At 29.3% G+C, this 22,584-nt stretch overlaps 1 protein-coding gene across 1 annotated transcript; it reads right to left on the bottom strand.

Annotated features, from left to right (window-relative positions):
- Nucleotides 1-13,841: 13,841 nt before the first annotated feature.
- Nucleotides 13,842-21,736, bottom strand: LOC106684075 (queuosine 5'-phosphate N-glycosylase/hydrolase). Its single transcript, XM_014425930.2, has 8 exons — nt 21,669-21,736; nt 17,796-17,928; nt 17,460-17,711; nt 17,155-17,314; nt 16,911-17,024; nt 16,722-16,836; nt 16,565-16,635; nt 13,842-16,027 (listed from the first exon to the last, which is right to left on the bottom strand). The coding sequence occupies exons 1-8, from the start codon at nt 21,671-21,673 to the stop codon at nt 15,798-15,800; spliced, it is 1,080 nt and encodes a 359-aa protein (XP_014281416.1). The 5' UTR covers nt 21,674-21,736; the 3' UTR covers nt 13,842-15,797.
- Between the last annotated feature and the right edge of the window lie 848 nt (nt 21,737-22,584).

Raw genomic sequence — 22,584 nt, 5'->3', positions numbered from 1 at the left:
ATAATAGATTCTATATATTACAAAGTCGTGTATAGATTGTAAGGTTTATGAAACACATTGCATACCTATCTCAATCCAAAATGGATTTTGAGACCCAGCCAAGATCTGCTACAAAGACAAATGCGAACACACGAATAAGTTTCTTCTATTCATCATAGCCCATTGTCCGCCAATGAAAGTCGAATGTTCCCAAGACTGACGGAGGGAAAGGAAAGTTGTGACCGGAGCACGCGAGCTTCTTCACGGATGGCACGTTACTCGCTGCTTCCACATTTGGGAGTATAAGGAGATTACGTTTTAAGCAAACCTCTACCAGCGCAATTAGCACTCTAAAATGGAAATATAGCCTTTACTGAAAATTAATATAATGTTAATAATGTACAATTATAATTGTCTGAAAATTATTCAAGGCTTTCGAAGCGCTGTTAATAACTAATCGGTAAACGTTTAGCCAATAAATACATCTTCAGGAAAGAAAAATACAATAAAGAAGACTCGATATAGCAAAATTCTTTTAATTTTTGATCTCATCCTTCACATTATATAATACATCATATCACACATATATTGTATATATATTAAGTGTCAATAATAATAATAACATAGGTCTAACGAACCCAAAGGTTCGATGCCGATACCTCCAATCGTTCTCTACATACATCCTTCCAGTGATACCCTCCAAAACCCATAATACTAAATTAGTTTAAACGCAATCCTCCCATCTACGTTTCGGTCTACCCGTTGGTTCAGTGTTTATTTTAGGGATCCGCTCGTTACTAAGCCCTACAACCTAATACGCCAAAATGATAATACTATAACCCGTCAATTCACCCTTTTTCGGTCCGAATATTTTACCTAATACTTTTCGAAAACCTTAAGGCGCTGTTCATCTCCTAGTGTAAAAGGCTACGTCTTGCAACCATAAAGAACAGCGCGGAAGAATAATAGTTTTGAAAATTCTAATTTTTTAACTGTCAGTAATACAGCAATTATATTCTAGTGAAGTTTCGAGTTTTTGTTGTTTTTCTTGTGTTTAATCTTTTTCTATTGTTTACTCCCAAAATCATAAACCGTGAGAAAAACAATTTCAAACGAAATCAAAAACAACTGATCACCATTTATATATATGAGAATCAAACTATTAACAAAAAATCGGATGTACAAAATTTAAATTTATATTACTCTCACCTCGTAAATACAATTAACAACACTAATAATAAATAAATGTATGAAATACAAAACAGAAATGACTCCGAGAGTTTTAGAGCGGTATACTGAGACGTACTTCACTTCAAAGAGCAAAGACGCACCACATACATACGATATTCGAACTACCGACGTTCATAGAATTTATTTATATCGAGGAGACACATCAAATTTGTTGACAGCCTTCAGTACTGTACGAACCCACTATTTAGGACACTGACACCGACAGGACGGCCACAAAGGTGGAAAACACACGCAAACAGACTCAGGCTCGACTGAGTACAAGTATATAAATTATTTGAATCAACATAGGTGGTGAGACAGACAGACACAAAATACGGACTACCCCTCCACAAATAATCAAATTTCCTCAGGCCTCTCATAAAATTCATCAAGAGGCTACATTCAACCCCTTTTTAATCATGACTTCATCCCCACACACCCATGGGGCTTATAAGACAAAAAAAAAACAGGAAAGAAGTGACTGACTACCTGCTGGAAAATATAGAACAGTTAGGATATGGAAAAACAGAGAACTCACATTTACTCCATTTCATTCTTGCTCATTGTACAAGAGACAGGTGAAGAAAAGTCAGTAATTTGACCCCAATTTTACATTACTTTAATGAAAATGTCTTATAATTACTAGTCAAAAGTGATGAGCCTGCCAAGTATAGTTAGAGGTAATACAAAATGGCGGCTGTTTCAAAACCTTTAAAAACATTAATTTTTCATTCGGAGCTCTATATCTTAAAAACTACCAACAACACTAGAAAATCTAAGAGAAAATTATTTAAGGAGAGTACATTTTCTGAAATATGATCCCTAACCGAATTATTTACGTCCAATAGTTCTCGAGATACAGCGTTTTAAAAAGCTGCATTTCTTAAAAATCTACTGAGGGATTAGTAGTTAGTTAATTTATTTTGAGAAATCTATATCTCAGGAACTGTGTGACGTATATATGTCAATTAGCTCTCAAATTAAAGTTAGTTTAATGTACTATAAACTAGTTTGACCTTTACCTTCGTAGGAATAATAGTTTTCATGATATTTCCTAAAAAAAAAATTATTTATAGTTGTTCGGTCAATAAGTTTTAGTTTTGAAAAAGTTTATTTCAGAAACCATAGAACGTACAGATGTCTGCCAGCACTCAAATTAATGCTAGCTAAGTTCACTATAAAATAGTCTATAACGTTTATCTTTGTTGGAATAGTAGTTTTTATGATATTTGACAAAATAAATTCACAAAATGTTGATACGCAGACCACCTACCTGTTCAAAGCGTAGGTCTTGGTAGGTGGTCTTGTTTTGTTCTTTGCTCATTTATTATCATTTAATATCATTATTATTATTTTTATTTATATTTATTATTTCAAGACGTTTATTTAATCTCTACTTTATATTATTTATAATATGCAATATATTTGCAAATGAATAACATTTTTTTTTAGAACAACTAGAAATCAATTTATTTTAGCAAATATGAAAACTACTTCTTCTATGAATATAAATATCATACACTAGATAAATATTATAGTACAGTAAACTAACTTTAATTTGAGAACTAATTACATCTCTACGTTTAAATAAACATTTCCCACAATAATTTCATCAACTACTGATTTTTCAGTACATCTTCTATGAAATTTTACTTTTAAAACACTGTCTCTCGGGAACTATTGAATGTAAACAACTCTGTTAAACTTTTAAATGATGCTCTATTAGGTTTTCTAGAGTTGTAAGTAGCTTTTCAAAGATATGCTGCGAAAAATATCCGAACGAAAAATTAATTTTGTTTAACGTTTTGAAACAGCTACCATTTTTGTATTCCCTCTAACTGTACTTGGCAAACTCATTAATTATATATATATATATAATTGTCAGTGCAGAGATAATTTTTTTTTCTTTTGGTAAGCTAAATATTTAATTTTAAATATGGTGAGTTGAAACATTGTCATTAAATAACAACTGCCACTGCTAATAATAGCTAAATATCGCTCTTTTTTCTCAGTAACCTTGAAAATAATAGAGGCGTTCGGTCGTAAAACGAGATAACTGACAAAATGAAAACTTTTAAAATGTTTCTTAATTATAATTTTTGTCTTGAAACAGGAGTTGCATACCACATCTTATTGCCAACATTAATCACTCAGAAAAACATAATTTCTAAGATAAACAGTTTATGAAATCAACCCTATAAAATCCTGTGAAGCCAAAAAAAAAAATTCAGTCACCGTGTTTTACGACCAAACGCCTCAATTAGTTCATTTCCTCAATAAATTTCCAATATAGGCACATGGGGGATTCCCCGCCGGACCCGCCCCACTAAGACTCCCACGGAGCGACGGCTCTAAATCACTTTTAAAATATTTGGTTAAAAAGGGAAGAGGAGACTAAGATAGTTAACATCCACATCATCATCAACCATCTCATTATATCTACAATTTTTCATAGCCCAGTTATTCTTAATTAATTAACCCTCTTAACCATAAATGTTTTATTTCGGCCACCCCCTACTCCACTTGTAACTAATATAATGGAATTTTATTTTCATTCAATCATGTTTTATTTTTCAATTATACAGTCCACTTAAAATCCAACCAGCCAACCAAAAGTGAATGCGAGCCTGGCATTCAGTTGAAGGCATTATTCATACACATTGTGATGGCTTGAATAGAGTCCAACGATTAACTCAAAACTTAGTGACGTAAGTAGAACTTGTGGGTAGCAAGGAAAAGATGTCTGATGCACTGAACTAGATTTTAAGAACTTGTTGCTCTTATATACAATAAAGTATATTTATCATTTCAATATTAAATATCTATAAATAGATAACTGGCCAATAAAATTTATTTTTTCGAAATCATTCACCAATTTTCTGTTGTTTCGATTGAATAATTTAATCTAGTATTAAAAATGATGTTGATATGTGGAAATTATTTTTTCTTAACTACTGTGTGCTCTGATAGTCCACTCTTTCAGATGAATTTTGCCAACAAATATTCACGTTCAAATGCCCCGATAGATCTTCCTCAATATTTCAGATACTATCTAAGAATGAAAAATTAAATATACACCAATAACCAATGATTCGGATGGAACGTGATTTAAAACGCAAATAAACAGGAAAACCAAGGTTGTTACTGATAAAGCTAAATGGAAAATAGTTTCTATTTAAGTTGAAAACAATAGCACATTGATAACTACTCTTCTGGTTTCTAGGATTCTTTGAAAACTTAATGTACACAACTAAACCTTTGAAGCAAAAGTAGTATAATTCTGTCTTTTCTAATCAAAATTAATTTTCATATAAAGTTATTTCATCAATGACTTTATTATTCGTATTATTAAATTTATACAATACATTCATACAAATGCATAATACAATTAACAAATGTATACTAGCATACTACTGCCTTGGATTGCCTTGTGACATTGTAAGGTTAATTATTATTCTAAATAAGTCTCATTATTATTTTCAAAAGCTTAGTACAGGAAATCAAGGAAGCAAGTTACATTTTCGATTTACTTCCAAATAGTAAGATATGCCCATAACCTAGAGTTGACATTCGTAACACACATTAGAGGGTCATGAAAAATGGAAACCTGTTCCATCCGTATTTATTGTTTGTGTTATATTATTTATTTAACGAAAATCTCTTGACTTAGAAAAGAAGAGACGGACAACTACGTCATCAGACTTATTCTAATATTCATCAAATGAATTTTCCATCTTAGGCGACCTCTATGTTGTGACAAGGTCAAAGAATCAGGTATGGCTATTTCCGTCTTACCTGTTACTGAATTTTTTATGGGGTATTTTTAATAATTATTATAAACCGTTATCGAAATATAATATAATTTATTAACGATTGCGGTACTATCTATGAGTTCACATAATTAACTAAAAGAAGGAAAGGGTGATTAAGAATATTTTGTAGTTATTACTTTAGATTTAATTTGCTTTAATGTAAACAAAAAATAATAAAATTATGTATGATAATCATATAAATTTATTGATTGGGTTTTTTTATTACCTGGAACGAAACAGACCCTGGTATCTGGATTGACCTATGAAAATGACGAGCCCCCAACCTTTATCCAGTGTAATTCTAAGGAACCTTTATAGTATAATTTAATATAATTGATTAATGTTTAGAAATCATAAAAGTAAATGTTTTAATTTTTTTAAATTTTATATATAAGACATACGTGGTATAAGAAATGGTGTATTACTCACCTAATTGTACTACTATATGAGCAGTAATTTTTAAAAATCCTTATTGTTTTAATAATGATTTATAATCTATTTTCAATATATATTTATTATATAATAATTTCTAAATTACAGTTGATTATTTTCACTTAATTTGTTTGTTCTATTTCCTTTTTCTGTTCAGTGGTATTATATACTTCTTTGCAGTGTAATATTAGTGCATTTATCGGATAAATTACTTACTCGAAATACATTGATTAAAATTTCAATTAAGACAAATTTCACAGTCCTAACCTTATCATTTCTCATTACTTAAACTGTTAAACCTTTTATTTAAAAAAAAAATTTTAAAATAGAGACAACTGGCGTCCAACCATCGGTTAGTAGGATACCCAAATTATTTTTTCTAACTTCAATTTTTTTGCGATATGGTTCTAGAACGATCCATTGATTTATTTTATTTATTTAATGGCATTAATATATTTTTAAACTTACAAAATATCAAAGCTTAAACGGCAATAGGTACTTTTTAGTATTTCTATACAGACATTAGAACACACGAAATAATACACGTACATATTGTATAAAATAATCAACTGTTGATTCGAAGATGATCCATAGATATTTTTTTAAGTTTTAAAGTTTTTTTTACGGAGTTACGAAGTACCATTGCTAGTTTTTATTATATTTATGAGGACATTGAGAAACACGAAATATTACACTTATATGCTACTATATAAAACTATCGACAGTTGTTTTCTCGTTCTTAATGGATAAGTTTAAACAAGTAGTTTTGAAACAGAACTGGAATGCGGTGGTCCAAGAGGCCAAGAAAATTTTAATTCGGTTACTACTGAAGTTTTTAAAATTTAATTTTGTTATTTATTATTAAGAAATATATTTTTTAAATAAATACATATAATGAAAAATTAAAATATACAATCTACATTTTTTTTTTAATTTCATGTTTTAATAAGAACCACTTTAAATTGAATTTAAACAAAATTCTGTTAACAGACGTACAGATACATACTAAAATGCATAATATAGACAAAAATCACTCTTAATAATTATTTATTTGTTTGTAATTACATGTTATTTTATAATTGCATAAAAGAATATAAAAAAAAAAATCCTTATAGACTCCAAAATTTAAAATTTTAAGAAAGTCATAATTATCCGAACTAATGTAGTCGAGAGTGATTCGGATAATCGAAATTCACTTAAAAAGAGGAAAATGCTAAACATTTGTTTATAAAAAAAAAATTATTTTTATTGTGCAGTATACTTGTACATAGCTAAAAAAACAAACATCAATAAAATAATATGGCTTACTTCACAGTGGGGTACTCAGTACATTTCCACCACTTTTACGAAATGTACAATTAAAATTTCCCTCTTTTAGGAAAATTACAAGTTTACGGATTTAGAATTAATACTTGAATTTGTACTGTGGAGTAAGTCATCGATATATAGCAAGATTTATTAAGATTCTAACACAAAGAAAGTCGTAAAATTAGTTTACTACACTGTTAACTTCCTCTTTATCCATGGATATAATTCCAGAGAAAATAACCCTTTATTTTAAAGGAATGGTAGATTCCTACTTGTATCTTTTCCGCAAAGCCAGTTCGGATAATCGACGCTCTACTGTGTATATATTTATCTATATTTATTATTATTTTATTTTTATTACATAAATGACCACCAAGATTTGTCATTCAGATAATATTTTAATTAAAACAAAAATAAATGACTGCTATTATTAAATTTAAATTAAAATTATTAAAAAGAAGAAAAACTAACTAAAAAGAAATAATAAAAATATATAAAATATATAGATAAATAAAAAAGTCTCCTGAGTTTCACATATGCATTTCATGCACAAATAAATCAATCTCTATGCCTTGTTTTAGACTGATGAATGTCAATTCTTCGAACGAGCCTCTAATGATTTTTCAAGCATTTTCTGGAGAATTTCCCAAAAATATTTCGAGAGACACAATGCGGGTAACCAATTTGAAATTTTGTCTCGAGTATTTATTCCTTAATATTACTCTTTATCCTTTGATAAATATTATTATGGAAATATATACACAACAATAACCCTACCATGGGAGATGGTGGCAGACGGAGTGGTGCCGGCATGGCCTGTGCAGCGGCAAAGTCACCTCGAATTCCATCCGGCACTGGCCGTCCATCAGGACTGGCTAAGCCTCCGTCCCCACCACCTCTGGGATCGGCGGCCGACGGGTTCCCTGCGAACTACAGCAGAGTGGTCAGCATCATGCAACACTAGATTATTCTTATTTGGAAATTGACTATATTTTTTGTCTTTACATAAGGGAAATATTATAGCTCCTATAATGTGAATAAATCTATTCCTTTATTCCTTATAGGAAAATTGGAAAACGGCGTGAAACCCTCCACTACCGCCCTCCGTGGTAGTCTTATCTGACTATTCAAACAGACAATCATAGCGAGTAGGTTGGTCGATGTACATGTCACAATCTCACAAGAGGAGATCATAAAAAAAAATCCTAACCTTCCCGGCCAGACCCGCCCCAATAAGACCTTTTTTCTTCTAAGCCCCAGGGGGTGTGTGGGGATAAAGTCATGATTAAGAAGGGGTTGAAGGTAGCCTCTTTTTCTGCATTCTGGTAATGCATTTTAAGAGGAGGCTGAGAAAATTTGATTATTTGGGAAGGGGTAGTATGTATTTTGTGTCTGTCTGTTGGTGATGGGGTTCCACTAAGACTCTTTTTTTTTCTCACTCTTCTAATAATTTTATTATTTCAAACAAAATAATGCATAATACATAATGAACTAGTTTCCACTAAAATTCCCAGGGAGCGACCGGTTTCATTATTACTGAAGGCGTCCCTATATTTCTTCTTCCTCACTATCGAAGTTAAGGAAGCTTTTTATTCATTAAGGGAAAAAAAATTCCTCAGAATCATAAATTTGTGAATGTGTTTGACGTTTTAAACATCAAGGAAAAATTTGGTTCAGAATCCTTCGGTTAAATTGAGTCCGCTAATAATCTATCCAACTGCAAATAAACCAATTTTAATTACATTTTCAGAGATAGTGCGGATTAGAAAATATAAGTTGTTTTATCAAAATCTGTGACATATGCATAAACCATTCTTCAACTCTCCTTAATAAAGAATCGACCGCTCCAAGTGGTGTGAGAATCACCAATTGAATCCTAATTCTTCTAGGTGACCCATTCGAGTGAACGATTCTTCCAATAGAATCGATTCTCGATTCAACTGCCCATCTCTATACCCACACTACTACGTAAAATACCCACCAAAAGAAAAGAAATGCCTCCAATTTTAATTTTATGTAGTATCATTATTATTTGAGAAATGAAGAATAATTTATTTATTTTTAACATGTGTAGCGAAAATTGATTACTTAAACGGGAATTGGAAATTTAATTAACTTTAAATAAATAATCCTTGCATACCTAAAATGTTTATAACCACTGAACCAACAGGTATAACATCCGAGGGGTAGACCGAAACATAGATGGGAGGATTGCGTTAAACTAGTGTGGAATGGAGTTTGAAGGGGCATCACTGGAAGGATGTAAGGAGACAGCGTTTGGTGGTATGGCATCGAACCTCCGGGTTCGTTAAGCCTTTATTATTATTAAGAATCTTTGCTCCTGGGACTACTACCCCTGAAACCAGACACTATTCTGATCAACGTGCAACCAGTACTTTCGCTAATAGCGGTTTAAGTATTATGATGTTCGTGTTCATCCACATTCATGTTCATTCACACGAAATTCCTCGTTTGTGTTACCAGTTATTTCTAGGAACGTTTAGAGATTTTTAAATAAAAACTATTGTCTTTTGTAAGAGCAGCACTGTCCAGGAACACATTGGGGCAATTCTTTACCTCTTGAGCCGATAACTGTGAACTGCCTAAAGCTTCTAAATGACCAAGATCTTGAAAATGAGTGGAGAGATGAGGTATTTTACCAACATATGTTGGTACATATGTTTTTCAACATAACATGAAGAATGTTACAAACACCATTCACCACTTACTTCAGAAGTCTCCAGCAAAAGTAATGATACTAATAGTTTACTACATTTAAATAAATAATATTGATTTTGGCATTTTTCACTCCTTTAAGCAGCACCTGAACTTTTCATTTCATTAAAAATTACCACACCTGTTTTCAATGAATTCAGTTCATTAGTTTGAGGGAAAACTCCACGTTTTGAAAAATATTTGATAAAAAAAAAAATTAATTTATTTATTTAATTTGAAATATTAATTGTTGCTTCAACTGACTAAAGATTAATTTTTATTCTTTCTTATCCTAATTGGATGTTTGAACTACATAATTAGTCCACTTAATTTTACTCCAGATAAGATGCAAGATATACTATGAAAAGTACTAAAAACTGTAGTCATTAGAATTTAATAAATATAGGCTTTGCTAAGATCTTATTTTCAGTTAAAATTCAAATGCAGCCCTCAAGCAGATTTTATAAAGATTGTCTGAAATATTACAATAGACCTGTAATGAATAAAATATAATTTATAATTCCAAAGAGAATATTTATGTTTAGTTAAGATGAAATAATAATCTTCCAGGAATAAATATTTGAAATGTGGTCATAAATTCTTCTCAGATATATTTAGTATAAGGAGTTATTAAGTTCTATTCTGGGGATGCTACTGTAATGGGAGCTATCTATCAAATTAATGTATTTAAAGAACATTGACTTGATATGATTTTGCGACAATACTCACTACAAAACAATAATTATGAAGGCATACAGGCATTGGTCAAAGGATATCCAAAACTCTGCTATAACATAATTGTAAAAGTTTGATGAGAGATATTCCATATTAGAAAACTTGATAGATAAAGGTATTCCTGTAATCACAATTATATAATTGACCCTAATTCTGGTCAATGATTTAATAACCAGTTGAAAAGTTTTGAAAGATGTATTTGGCACTTCTTTTAAACTCAATAGATAATTATCTACACAAGTTCAAGAAAATGTTTGGTACTTAGTATGTAAAGTTTATTTAAACACTATTTATATTAGCAATGAGTTTTTACTTATAAATCATTCTAAACAAGAGTAATCTGATAATAATTATTTATAATAATTAATTATTTAAAATAATGTAGGTTTTTTAAATCTTATAAAGTAAAATCAGTGAAATAAATGCCAGTACCTTCCAATAGATAGAAGCACTAACCAAACTACAGGGGTCCATCCAGCAATGATGGCCCAATTCCTGAAACTGAATAATTCGAAAAAAATATCATAAGAATCTACACACTATAAAGAATTATAGATGATCATAATAAGTTCTTTAACACTGTAAAAAATATAATAAAAATGTACTGGAAAAATGAAATTTCTTTTATTACTGGAAATAGGAGGAAAGGAATGGCTATGTTTTACAAGTGGAAAAAAAACCTTTAATAGTTCAAATCATTAGTTTTAAAATGGCTACTTGATGTTAACAACAAGACAATGATTTTTTGTTTGTTCTAAGAAAAACAATCTATAGTAAAAATCAAAGCCTAAATATGATTTTGAGGGAGGGTTCTCCCATCCTTATCCCCAGTTACAAAGTACTCTTTCCAATTATAGCATATTAATTTGATTTTTAAACATAAATATTAAAAAAATAAATGGGTAAATTAACCTTCACTTCCTTTTATAGTTAATCAAAATCAACCCTTCTTATTTTGACTTTTACTATAGTCATTGTTATAAGTTGAAATTAATGGTGCACACACTTGTTAAATTGGAATAAGGAAACCATAGCTTTATTAATTTCACCTAATTTTACTAGTCATTAACACTCAAGTTTTCATTTCATTTATACAAATTTTAGATTTCTAAAGCGGTTCTCAAGTCTATCAAACATTATTTGTCTCTTCATTGTTTAATTAAAACTCATCAATAGATAATCTTCTTTTGTTCAGTATTTTATTCCTTTGCATGGTAAATTATCATGGATTGTTTTTAAACCACTGAGTTAAATAGATAATAGAAATGTAAACAAATGAAATGAAAAAAAGTTTTGTTGGTGACGTAGGGCTCATTTGTATACTATAAAAAGAGATATTCAATAAAAATAAAATTATGTTTTTTAATCAGGTTTTATATTTTAGTTTGACTTTTAATAGTAAGTAACCAGAGCTGAATTAAAATTAATTACAAACAAAAGTATGTCTAAATTGTCATGGAACCGTTTTTGGTTATTATTGGTTCATTAATAAATACTATATCCATAACAATATAGTAATTTTATTTAAAACTAATTTTTTACCAGCTCTATAACTGTAAACACTCTTTCAGTGCTTTAAATAGTAAATAATATGTTAAATAAATGAATCCCCTAATATGAATTTTATTCTCTGCATTAGTTAATTTTTTCTTATTTACTTTATAAGTTTTTAATTTCACAAACATCCATACATTATTTAATCTACTTATCATTAACATTGTGTAAATATACAATATGTATGTGTGTAGCATATATATTTTTCAATTACTAGTAACTATAAATATTTGATGATAAATTTAATATAATAAATATTTTATTGATAAACATTTATTTTTACTAACAAATTATTCTAGAGTTAAGGAAGATTTCACTTACCTCCATAGGACAAATAAGGTTCTAAATGTCCTATTTGTTGCTAAGTAATGTTCTATCTAATTGATTACTTAAGATTTGTTTGTTATTTTAGACAAAAAATATGATGCCTAGCTATAGGTACTTCATGAAAAAAACTTAATTTTGGTCTTTAAGATGAGATTGCTTCTAATAAAAAAAATCTATCTAAAAAACAAATGAGACCAGGGCTGGCGGCATACATGATTCAATAAAGACAACCATGAACTGTAACAAGAAATGGATGTGTTCATATCATGAAAATAAGATGACTAAGATGGCCCTGTAAAAGTATACTGATACACAGATACTGAAATAACTGTTGGCAGAGCAAGGCATCATGACCTAAGTTGAGATGGGCTGATGATGTAGTCCTCACGATGCTGTGAAAATTGTTGAAGTCAGAAATCAGATGTGATACAAGATAGGCAATTGGCAGAAGCTGGTACATGAGACCAGGACCCAGCACCAGGTTGATGCACTTGGATCATCTAGTATTGATAGTAGCAATAATTTTTAAAAAGTTTTTTAAAAAGAGGAATAAAGTTATTTAATTTTTTTGATAACTGAAATAAAGTAAATGTTCGTCTTATTTCATTGAATAAATTTTTGATATCCCACAAGTAAATATTTTATTTCTTCAATGAAACCTTTAAAGTTATAAATTCCAAATGATCCAGAAAACTTTTTGTTTGCTGGATATACAAGCTGGTTACAGGTCTTTGTCTCCTCCAACCACTTCTTGCAATCATCAGGGTCTTGTGGCTTAAAGAGTAATAATGATGTGACCTGCTACAATCAATGGTTTCAGTGGCTCAGAACGTTGTAAGTATTGCGGCCAACATATGGTCCACAAATCGATTACATGAACGTATGATTTTTAAAACGTCAAACAACAAAACAACTACTCTCTATTGTTTTTTATACTGAAAATCGACAAATGACTTCTTACAGTCTCAGTGTGCACACACAAATCGTCTCCATTGTCTCCTCACTATGCACTGCAAGGCGGGCGGGCGAACTACTTTGGTTCATCCTCCAAGAGGACAAGGCGGCCAGACGTACGTCCTTTTGTCAATCTACCTCCACGAGAACATCCACTCAAGACAACAACCACAACCAGGGCCCCATCAATCACCCGTGATATAAGATTTTTTTTCTTCTGTCTTTTGTTTAATTCATATAATTTTTGTAATAGTTTTAAGTTTGCTTCCTTCTTCTTTTTTTTTCTAGTTTGTACATTTTTATATATTTTGTGTTCCTTTTATTATGTTCACTTATTTAAATATTAAAAAAATATCAAAATTTGGCTATTCATTTCTTCCTTTTCACAGTTGGGCTAGTAAAGGATCCTTTTGAATCCCTACCCGCCATAACAATAAGGAAGCACTGTTTCTTGAACAACAATTTGACCGCCACATTTTCCCCAATTAAAGGTACCCACACGTAGTAGAGGCTGGGTTGGCCTTAGGAAGGTCCACAAACTCACGGAGTTGGCTCATGGCAACAGTAACAGAATAAATAATTATCTATCACAGCTGGATTTGAATCCGGGTCTATGGAGTTAGTAGCAAAGCGCCTTACTCAATGAGCTACCCCGCTCAGGAATAAAAATACATACATTTTTATTCTAAAGGCACAAAATACTTTATTATCACAAAAACAATATGTACAATAAAAAAAATCATCATTAACCACAATGAGGTAAGGTTTACTTTTCTGTTTTAAAATTAAATTAAAACTATAAATAATACAAATTACATGTTAGGATAAAATTTGGACATGAAATATATACACTTTACACTGAACTGTTTCAAAGAAATGTAAGCACTCAGCCACAAAAAAAAGTGATAATTTCTTTAGATAAACCTTGAGGTATATGCACTTACATTTCTGGTATCTTTAAATTTGTGAAGATGTCATCGAGTGTTTTATGTACAAAATTTTATAACATTCATAAGATCCAGATACATTAAATCAAAACAAAAGGAGAATAAATCCTTTCTATTAATAATTTATTAAAGCTCTTAAGGGAAAAATAGTATGAAAACGCTGAAATATAAAATATCTTTATACTTTTTTTAGTCTTATAGGAAAAAAATCTGAAAATTTGTTCTATGACTATATATTATTATTTATTTATTAACATTTTATTATATAATTTGTTAATAAAAAAAACATTGATTATATCAAAATAAAGTTTATTTATTCATTATTATTTTTGTTTGTTTATCTGTGGCTGAATGTAATGCATAATAAAAATATAATATTTTTCTGAACAATCAATCTTAGTACCAATCCTATCATTTCCAAAGATTTAAGTACTGTTTATGGACAAATCAAACTAGTAGACAATTAAAAAAAATAATTTAAAATAATAATAATAATAAAGAATCATTTGTTATAATCTGAGCTGAAATTAGAATTATTTTGAAAAGATATATTTTAAATTAAATACTGAATTTTAAAAGTAATATTTTACAATTGATTCAAAAGGTTATTTGGTCAAGTTTTACTAACTGTATGATTTGAAAGTTTAAGAGAGAAGAAACCATTTCAAAGATCCACAGTTCATGATGAAATAGTTTTGGGGTTTATATATTTAATGTACATGTTGAATCAAAATGTGAATTAAAAAATTAACTAAAAAAAAATATATATATTGATCTATTTTCATTTTCCAACCCTTTAAAAAAGAGATTTTATTTTCTATTAAATTATACTATTATACCTCAATCATTAATGACTGAAATTAGAGCAATAAGTGGGCTTATTCATTTTACATTTCATTCATGTTTATTTCCACAAAAATTTTCAGAGCGTTCATATTTCTCTTGACAAAAGTAATTGTTTTCATGAAGATATAATTTTGAAAATTATTATGTTTTAAATGATTATTAAGGCTAATCATACCATGGATAAAAGCATATAGCAACTTTTAAAATAAATTATAAAAACTTAATAAATATTATATAAAACAAGACTAAATTTTCAAAATTTAATTAATTTTATACAAAATAACACATATTCTTAATTAACAGTTTAAACCTATTTGGTATTTTCCCCCTCTAAGTGATTAAAATTATTAAAACAACAAAAATATTTTTAAAATTAAATTTTACAACATAAAATGATTTTTAACAAGATATTCAATTATTAGAAAAATAAAAAGGTACTTTTTCTATAAATAAATACTATATAAACAAAATTACAAATGCTGTCATGTAGGCTTTGTTTTGAATTCATGTATCCTATCTCACACTTAATTTACTGCTTATTTTAAAAACATTAACCTTCACTTCAATTGGTTGTATTTTGTGAACGGAGAAAAATTTTACAAGAGAACATTTAAAACAAACAACAATCACACCTTCTCAAAGATAACATTTCAAAAAACTGCAACCAAGGTAAATAATAAAACTATCAACAATTCAATAACTTATACATGAAGATAGTATATAAGCAGGTTAGATGGTGGCTAATGCTAATATAGGAGAGGTAAAGGCCCTCCAAAATTATTTTAAGCAAATTCAAAGAAACAGGGCGATGTTTATGGAAGTTAAACCAAATAACTGGTAAATTTTACAGTTTGTACATTCACTAACAATTTGATAATATTAATATACTCTAAAATAAAACATGGTAGCTAAAGCAAGATGCTGTACTGAGGAAAACTGAAAGAGTGTGATGAAGACATCAGTAGTATAGGGAAGGGACCCTGTGGAAAGGTATGTGAGTAAGGGAAAGGGCATGCGCTCTTCGATAGGACCACAGGTAGTTATCGATGAGGATAGAGTTACAAACGAAGCCCTCGTCTCCCTCCTCCACCATCAGCCGTTCAACTTCTTCCTTCAATCGTTCTACTACTTCTATAGAGCAACCACGGATCTCGGCTTCCATTTCACACCCGCTTGTCATTTCTTGTTCTATCATGAAACAAATAGTAAAATATATCAATATGTTTGGCAACTTTTCCATATGCCTTTCTACAAATTCCATGAACTTCAGACATTAAAATCATTGGAAATTCCTAAAGTATCAAGGTTGTAATCAATTTGACATTCAATGAAAAAGAATACAAGAATTAACAGTTAATAATTGGATTAAAAACTTTACAAGTATATAAACATTAAAGCGCGTTGCAACTAAGGAACCGAGTCAAAATTATTAGCGTGAAATATAATTATCTCATAGAAATGCAGATAATTAAGGCAAGCCTAAAAAATTATTGATCAAAACAAAATTTACTTTAAAAGCTTAATAATGGATTACCATAAATCAATAAAGTTTTATCACATATTGTGTGTTAAACGATATCATTTAATAATTAGCCACATATGAGAATTTTTATGGACAATGGTCATGATTTGGTTTTAAAATATAATAAATCTTCCAATATATACAATATTAAATTTAATATCAATGAAAAATAAAGAAAAGAAAAAATAGACATTAATATTTACCTTCTCTAAGGACATTCATTAATTCTTCACTGTATGACATAGTTTCGAAGAGAACTAAAACCTGAGGTACCCTATGGACAGTGATAACAATTTATTTTTGCAAAAACAATGAAATGAAAAATTAAAATACAAGAACACATTTTATGTACAATCTGACCTGTAATCAGCAAACATTGTTATAGTATCAATATCTTCAAATTCGCTGATACCTTCCCCATAATATAGCGACCATACATCAGCAACCAGTATCTGCGCTCTTTTATGAAATGAAACTAAAGACCAAAACGATGATTATATTGGGCATCAGAACATTACAACCAAAATGTAAATAAAACAACTAAAAAACCTGATTCTCCTTTATAAGCTGCTATATCATTGAAACATGGAAATTCAGATGTTATCAATCGCAAGAGACTTTGAGCATTTTTGTTACATTTCTTAATGCAATTAATAAAGTAACCTAAAATAGTTGAGACAAATAATTATGAATAGCATTAATCCAAGGTTCACTTCAAATCAAGACAAAATAATTAACATCGAACATGAATAATACATTGATAACTTCAATATTCATACAACGTGGATAATACCATCAAATTTATCAATCAATATTTTCCCAACTTCATGAAGACAATTCAATCTCTCAGTCAAAAGGGGAATATCGACTGAATTATTACCCTTCAGTATATCTTTAAGCTCTTTAAGAGTAATTTTGGAATAAAAGTCAGGATTATGCATACATTTTCCATTCTGAAAGAAAACATTTTCGCTTTTACATCAAAAGTACAAAGGTTAATACTAGGTATAAGGACATGTACACTGACTTATTATTTTTTTTTAAATCATTAAATAAATTGTTTGAAACATATTGAAATATAAAGTTGTAGGGACTTACATCAAGTGCCTTCCCAATTGCTGCACACAACGCAAAATACCCTGTATATGTCTGATTGCGAAACGTTACTTCCCATTTTGGTGGATTGGGGTTTTCTGGACCTGCACCTTTCGGTATCCAAAAACAAAAGTTTAAGGTATCTATAACAAATACCAAGTTAATGGCATCTTTCTCAGTTAAATCTGCAGGAAATGTCTCCAATTCTGCAGGGCTTGAAATCCTTATATTTTCTTCTCGTAACTGTTTTAATATCTAACACAACATAAACTGAAATTAGTTTCCAACACCCCATAAAGCGTTAAAAAATTCATGTCACAAAAAAGAAAACATAATTACGTCTTTTGCCAATTTGCTTATCCCTTCAGGGTGTATAGTGACATGTTTCGCACGTTCTGATATGAATTTTGCAGATTTTCGTGGAGACAAAGGTACTTTGACTACCATTGGAGATGTTGATAAATTAACAGAACTAGAATGAAAACAAACAATGGTTAACAGATACTGGACTGAGGTAACACCAAGGTTATGTCCCCAATGCTCACCTGTTACAAAACAAACATGAAATAATTCCACTTCAGCATAAATCAACCACGTCCTTTATAAAATTTGATTAATTAAAAATACTCATTATTATAAAAGTAAATGTATAGGCGATGAATAAAATAATTCTGTTACTTCAATTTTTGGACTTATGTCACTTTTTGTTTTGGTCAAAATTGGAGTTGGACCTCTCTATTCATCCCATACAGACATTTCCGGGGGGAAGGGGAGTAGTGTTAAAAATTAATAAAGAGGTAGTGTACCAAAAATTTAGTTCAGTGCACCCTCGCCTTGTTATGTCAAAGATTTTATACGAATATCACGTTTTTTCCTTTAAAATCAAATTTTCACTAATATAACTGTTTGATTTCTCAAATTTTGTTACCATTTTCAGAATCTACGATTAATTTCCTATAGGACAGCATTCGTTTTGGAATATATTCCTTCGTAACTTCGCTAGGCGATCATAGTAGCCAAAGCAAAATAAACCAAAGTCGCTTTATTTCATCTGCTTTCCAACGGTTGGCCCAACTTGGCGAATTTACTACTAATTTAATTTCGAAGAGATATAGTGGCTGGCAGGTAAAAAAAAAATATATATCTAGCTGATGACAAACATAATACTAGGTATTCGTATTTTTATTGATGTTGCCTCTTTGCTTGAATAGTGTCTGAAAAAAGAAAAAATGTTTTCTCTAAGGAGATCCGCCTGTAGACTATCCCAAAGTTAGTAGGATTGTCAAAAAATAACCACAGTCTACGTAAAATCTATAAAATACCTCAAATCTAAAATAAAATATTTCTTTTTTTGTCAGATGTACCATTATTTAAGCAATGATACGATATCTATAACAATACGAATACCTGATATTTTTGTTTTGGTTTTTCGTGCTAAGTTTTTTAAGATCTCAAAATGTTACTAGAGTGGGTAACTGCTACGATCGAATTGATATTAGATAGGAATGATTTTTATTATTTGTTCAAAAATTTTACTTTTCAATTTCTTTCCTTAGAAGTTTATAACAATGCGGTAATTAGAAAATAAAATTCTAAATCAATAGCCCATTTTGCTCAGTCTGATTTAAGCTTTACAACCCCATTAGTTGTTATTTGAGTTATTTCATTTGGCTAAAAGGGTACTAAATATAAATGGGGATAGTGTGTAGTAACTATTATCTCAAAGGTAATCAAGAAAGTGCCACGGATCTGTTTATTAAACTTCAAAATAAAAATACCAATTTTGTTTGCCAGTGAGTTGATTGATAAGTAATTTATGGGAATATTTTTTTTTTTAAAGATAGTGTAGTGCCTTGGATTTTAACTTTTATTTTTTGTCGAGTCCTTCAAGATCGAAATATATAATACAGTTAATTAATAAGTTTCAAAAAGAATTAAAAATGATTAATTAATATTAACTTGTTTTAATCTATTAAAAATCGTTAATCATTAACAACTTGTCTTATTAAAATTATTCAGAAAGAAACAGGTACAACAAATTCACGAAATTCCTTTCTATTAATGATTGAAGGACTAGTTAAAGATTGATAACATATTTAGTAATTTCAAAGGAAACTAAATGAATTTTAACTCAATAAATAAATTCCTAAAAATAAGAGAAACAGGACTCTGTTCGTACTGATCTGATAAACATCAATAATATTAAAAAATATATATAAAAAAAATAAAACGAGTTAGTTATATAAGTCTTCTACATTCAAGTTTTCCTTCCCGTTCTGTAAAAAGATTTCAACCAATAGAGAATTTTCGAACTTTTACTTCTTTTTCTTTATTTATTGTATTGGGGGGAGGAGGATTGCCACTAAACTCATTAGTATGGCCACGTAAAACAAAATTAGCGTAAGTGTCAGGTTCTCAAAGATATAATCATATTATATATAGTAACATATTAAAATTCCTTTAGATTATTATCTAATACTCTATATTTAATTTTACAACTTTTTTGGGGAGTCCCCTTTTCTGGTAATGTTATTCCTGTTATTTATGGTAAATTTTATCCATTTCCTTTCCAAAATTTTCATAATAATATAATCCTTTTCAAAAATACATTAAGAATAAATAAACTTCCTACAAAATAATCAAGAATATAAATATACTAAAGCTTTCTCATCGAAAAAAGTCAAGTACAAAATATGATTTTCTAAAAAGTGTTTTATTTTCCCCCTTTAAACAGAAAATTTACTGTGAGTAAATTTCTACTCATCTTACACAACAAATTCTGGTTATTAGTTTCATTTCTTTATATTTGAGGTTCCAAGAGCTCTTTGAAACATATTGACAGTTCATTTTGTACTGTATCTGAACTATAAGTATTCAAGTTTCATTCTTTCCGACGGCGTGATGGGAATAGTTATTTCTTATCAGTAACGTCAAGACTTTCCCGTCCATGTTTCGTAATCGGATCTGCATTCAGAATGTTGATCAAAGTTCATCTTACTCCCTTTAGTTTCTCTCAAGGAAGTCGTTAGGGAAGAGGGTGATACTCCACCAATGATTAGAAAATCGTAAAATTTGGTAAATCTAAGATTTGAGAAACCACTCTAAACTGCGAAATTTGTGGTAAAATATTTTTCAAAGAGTAATAATACTTCAAATTACTTATAAATGCTTTATAAAGAGGCCAGTTTTTCAAAAGTTGTTAGGGAAAAGATAAATTTTAGATAATACTTCCGAGACCTCTTGTGGGAATTCTTATCAAATTTTTTGCGAAATTCTAAATCTTGACTTCTTTCCCCAATATGTTGTTACTGCAACACCTGTTTCCTTTCTTACTAATATTTGAAAAAAAAATACAATTATGATAACCATCCATTACTTTATCTTTCAAAGATTTTTATATACATTTTTGAAAAGAGTGTAAACTAAACATTTAATTTGTATATTTATTTTACTATCACTTTCCAAACTAGTTGTTTTATTCAATTATAAAAAAAATTCATCAAAATGAATTTATATTAAATGTTCAACGTTTCGGCTAAATCGGCCACTAATATCATAACTTTTAAGAACATCATTGAACAGTTTTGTCAATTTGTATATCAATTATTACAATTTTAGTTAAATATCGTTTAATGATACATTCTATGTACATACATACATGTAAAAATTATTTTAGATTACTATTTACAAGAATAATCATTTCAGAGGAACATTTTATTAAGTTACCATTGGTTCATGTAATAACTGTTAATTTCTTTCTAAAATTAAGTAAAATATTAAGATTCACAATCAATAATTAAGAGATATTTTTAGGGGGGGGGGGGGTTAATTGTTATTGCGTGGACAATATTATTCTTGATGAAAAATTAAGTTTATTCAGTTCTCCTAATTTTTAATAACACTTAAATTAACGCCTTTTCACTTTATAAAGGCATTTATTTTGCGAAATGAATATCTTTAAAACAATAACAGCCATTGATTAATTTTTTATTCAAACATTTCGAAGAATTAAAGGTTTATTTTAATTTATAATGTCAAGAATTAAAGTTAAAACACTTAAAAATTTAATAGAATTGTCTTTCAATCCTTACTATAATTTATAATTTTTTTATTTTTGAATCAGTTATGTATTACTCTTATAAGGAGTAATTCATTGAATTATGTAGATAAATCTAAAAAAAAAAAAAGAAAGAATTAATTCGGAATATCTACCTCATAATAAATATACCTTCAAGCACTGCGGGCTAGTTTACGAACAAAATTGAAAACCTTTTTTAACAGATAGAAATGGTTTTAATTTTCGAAAAAGCCGTGACCATGGAATTGATAACAGAGTGAACGATAAGAAAAGAATGATAAGGATTCAACTGTGCATATAATTGTAATGTTTTTACAACTTATTATTTACAACATTCTTGAGTTTGTTCAACAAACGAATATCAACTCTGGTTTTTATTTTTTAAATCTATTTATGGCTAATATAATAATAATGCGTACAAGAATATAATACACCTGTGAACCAAAATATTTACGTAATATATTTCTGTAATTTTGTATATTACAAAAAAAAATTCGCAACTTAAAAACCAAAAAATCCGATCTAGTTCTTAGAATTATTATTAGAATATTGTATTTTAAATAATTATTAAAAACGAGTACATATAATCCATTATGCAAATAATGCTAATTTGGTTTTTAAGTAAATAAATAACAAGAAAAAAATAACTCATGCTGACATTCCACAAAAAATGTGATTCAAGCTCTATTTTGCATGCTGTTATTTATAAATTGTTTGTATGATCTAAGCTAACCAAATAACAATTTGGTGAATTTATGGAAATGTGTTTCACTCGCTCCAAATTTTGGCTTAGATAATGAAGGTTTTTTTTTAGAACCATCCATAATCTCCTAAGATAAGAAATACACAAAAAGAGGCGACCCCTTCGACATACATCATTCAAAAATGTCCTATGAATCTGCAGGTGAACTCACTAAAGGAAGATGTGACAAACGAGATTTACGTAAAATACTCTAATGTTATATAAAACTTGGAACCAATATGATTCATAATAACACAGTAATGTTAAAGAGGAAAGTGAAACTAAATACTTTGGTGCATGGAGGAGGG

Source organism: Halyomorpha halys, unplaced genomic scaffold, assembly GCF_000696795.3.
Source record: "Halyomorpha halys isolate HHAL.00 unplaced genomic scaffold, Hhal_1.1 Scaffold541.1, whole genome shotgun sequence".
NCBI lineage: Eukaryota > Metazoa > Arthropoda > Insecta > Hemiptera > Pentatomidae > Halyomorpha > Halyomorpha halys.
The sequence above is the reverse complement of the archived record's forward strand: the minus strand, read 5'-3'. Positions and strand labels throughout refer to the sequence as shown.

Bases quoted from the DNA above. Each gene is read 5' to 3' on its own strand.
- LOC106684075 (XM_014425930.2), bottom strand. The intron at 17,025-17,154 runs GTATTATCCACG...CAACTATTTTAG, and splicing joins ATTGATTGATAAATTTGATG to GTTACTTTATTAATTGCATT. The intron at 16,028-16,564 runs GTAAATATTAAT...GTTTCATGATAG, and splicing joins AATGAATGTCCTTAGAGAAG to AACAAGAAATGACAAGCGGG.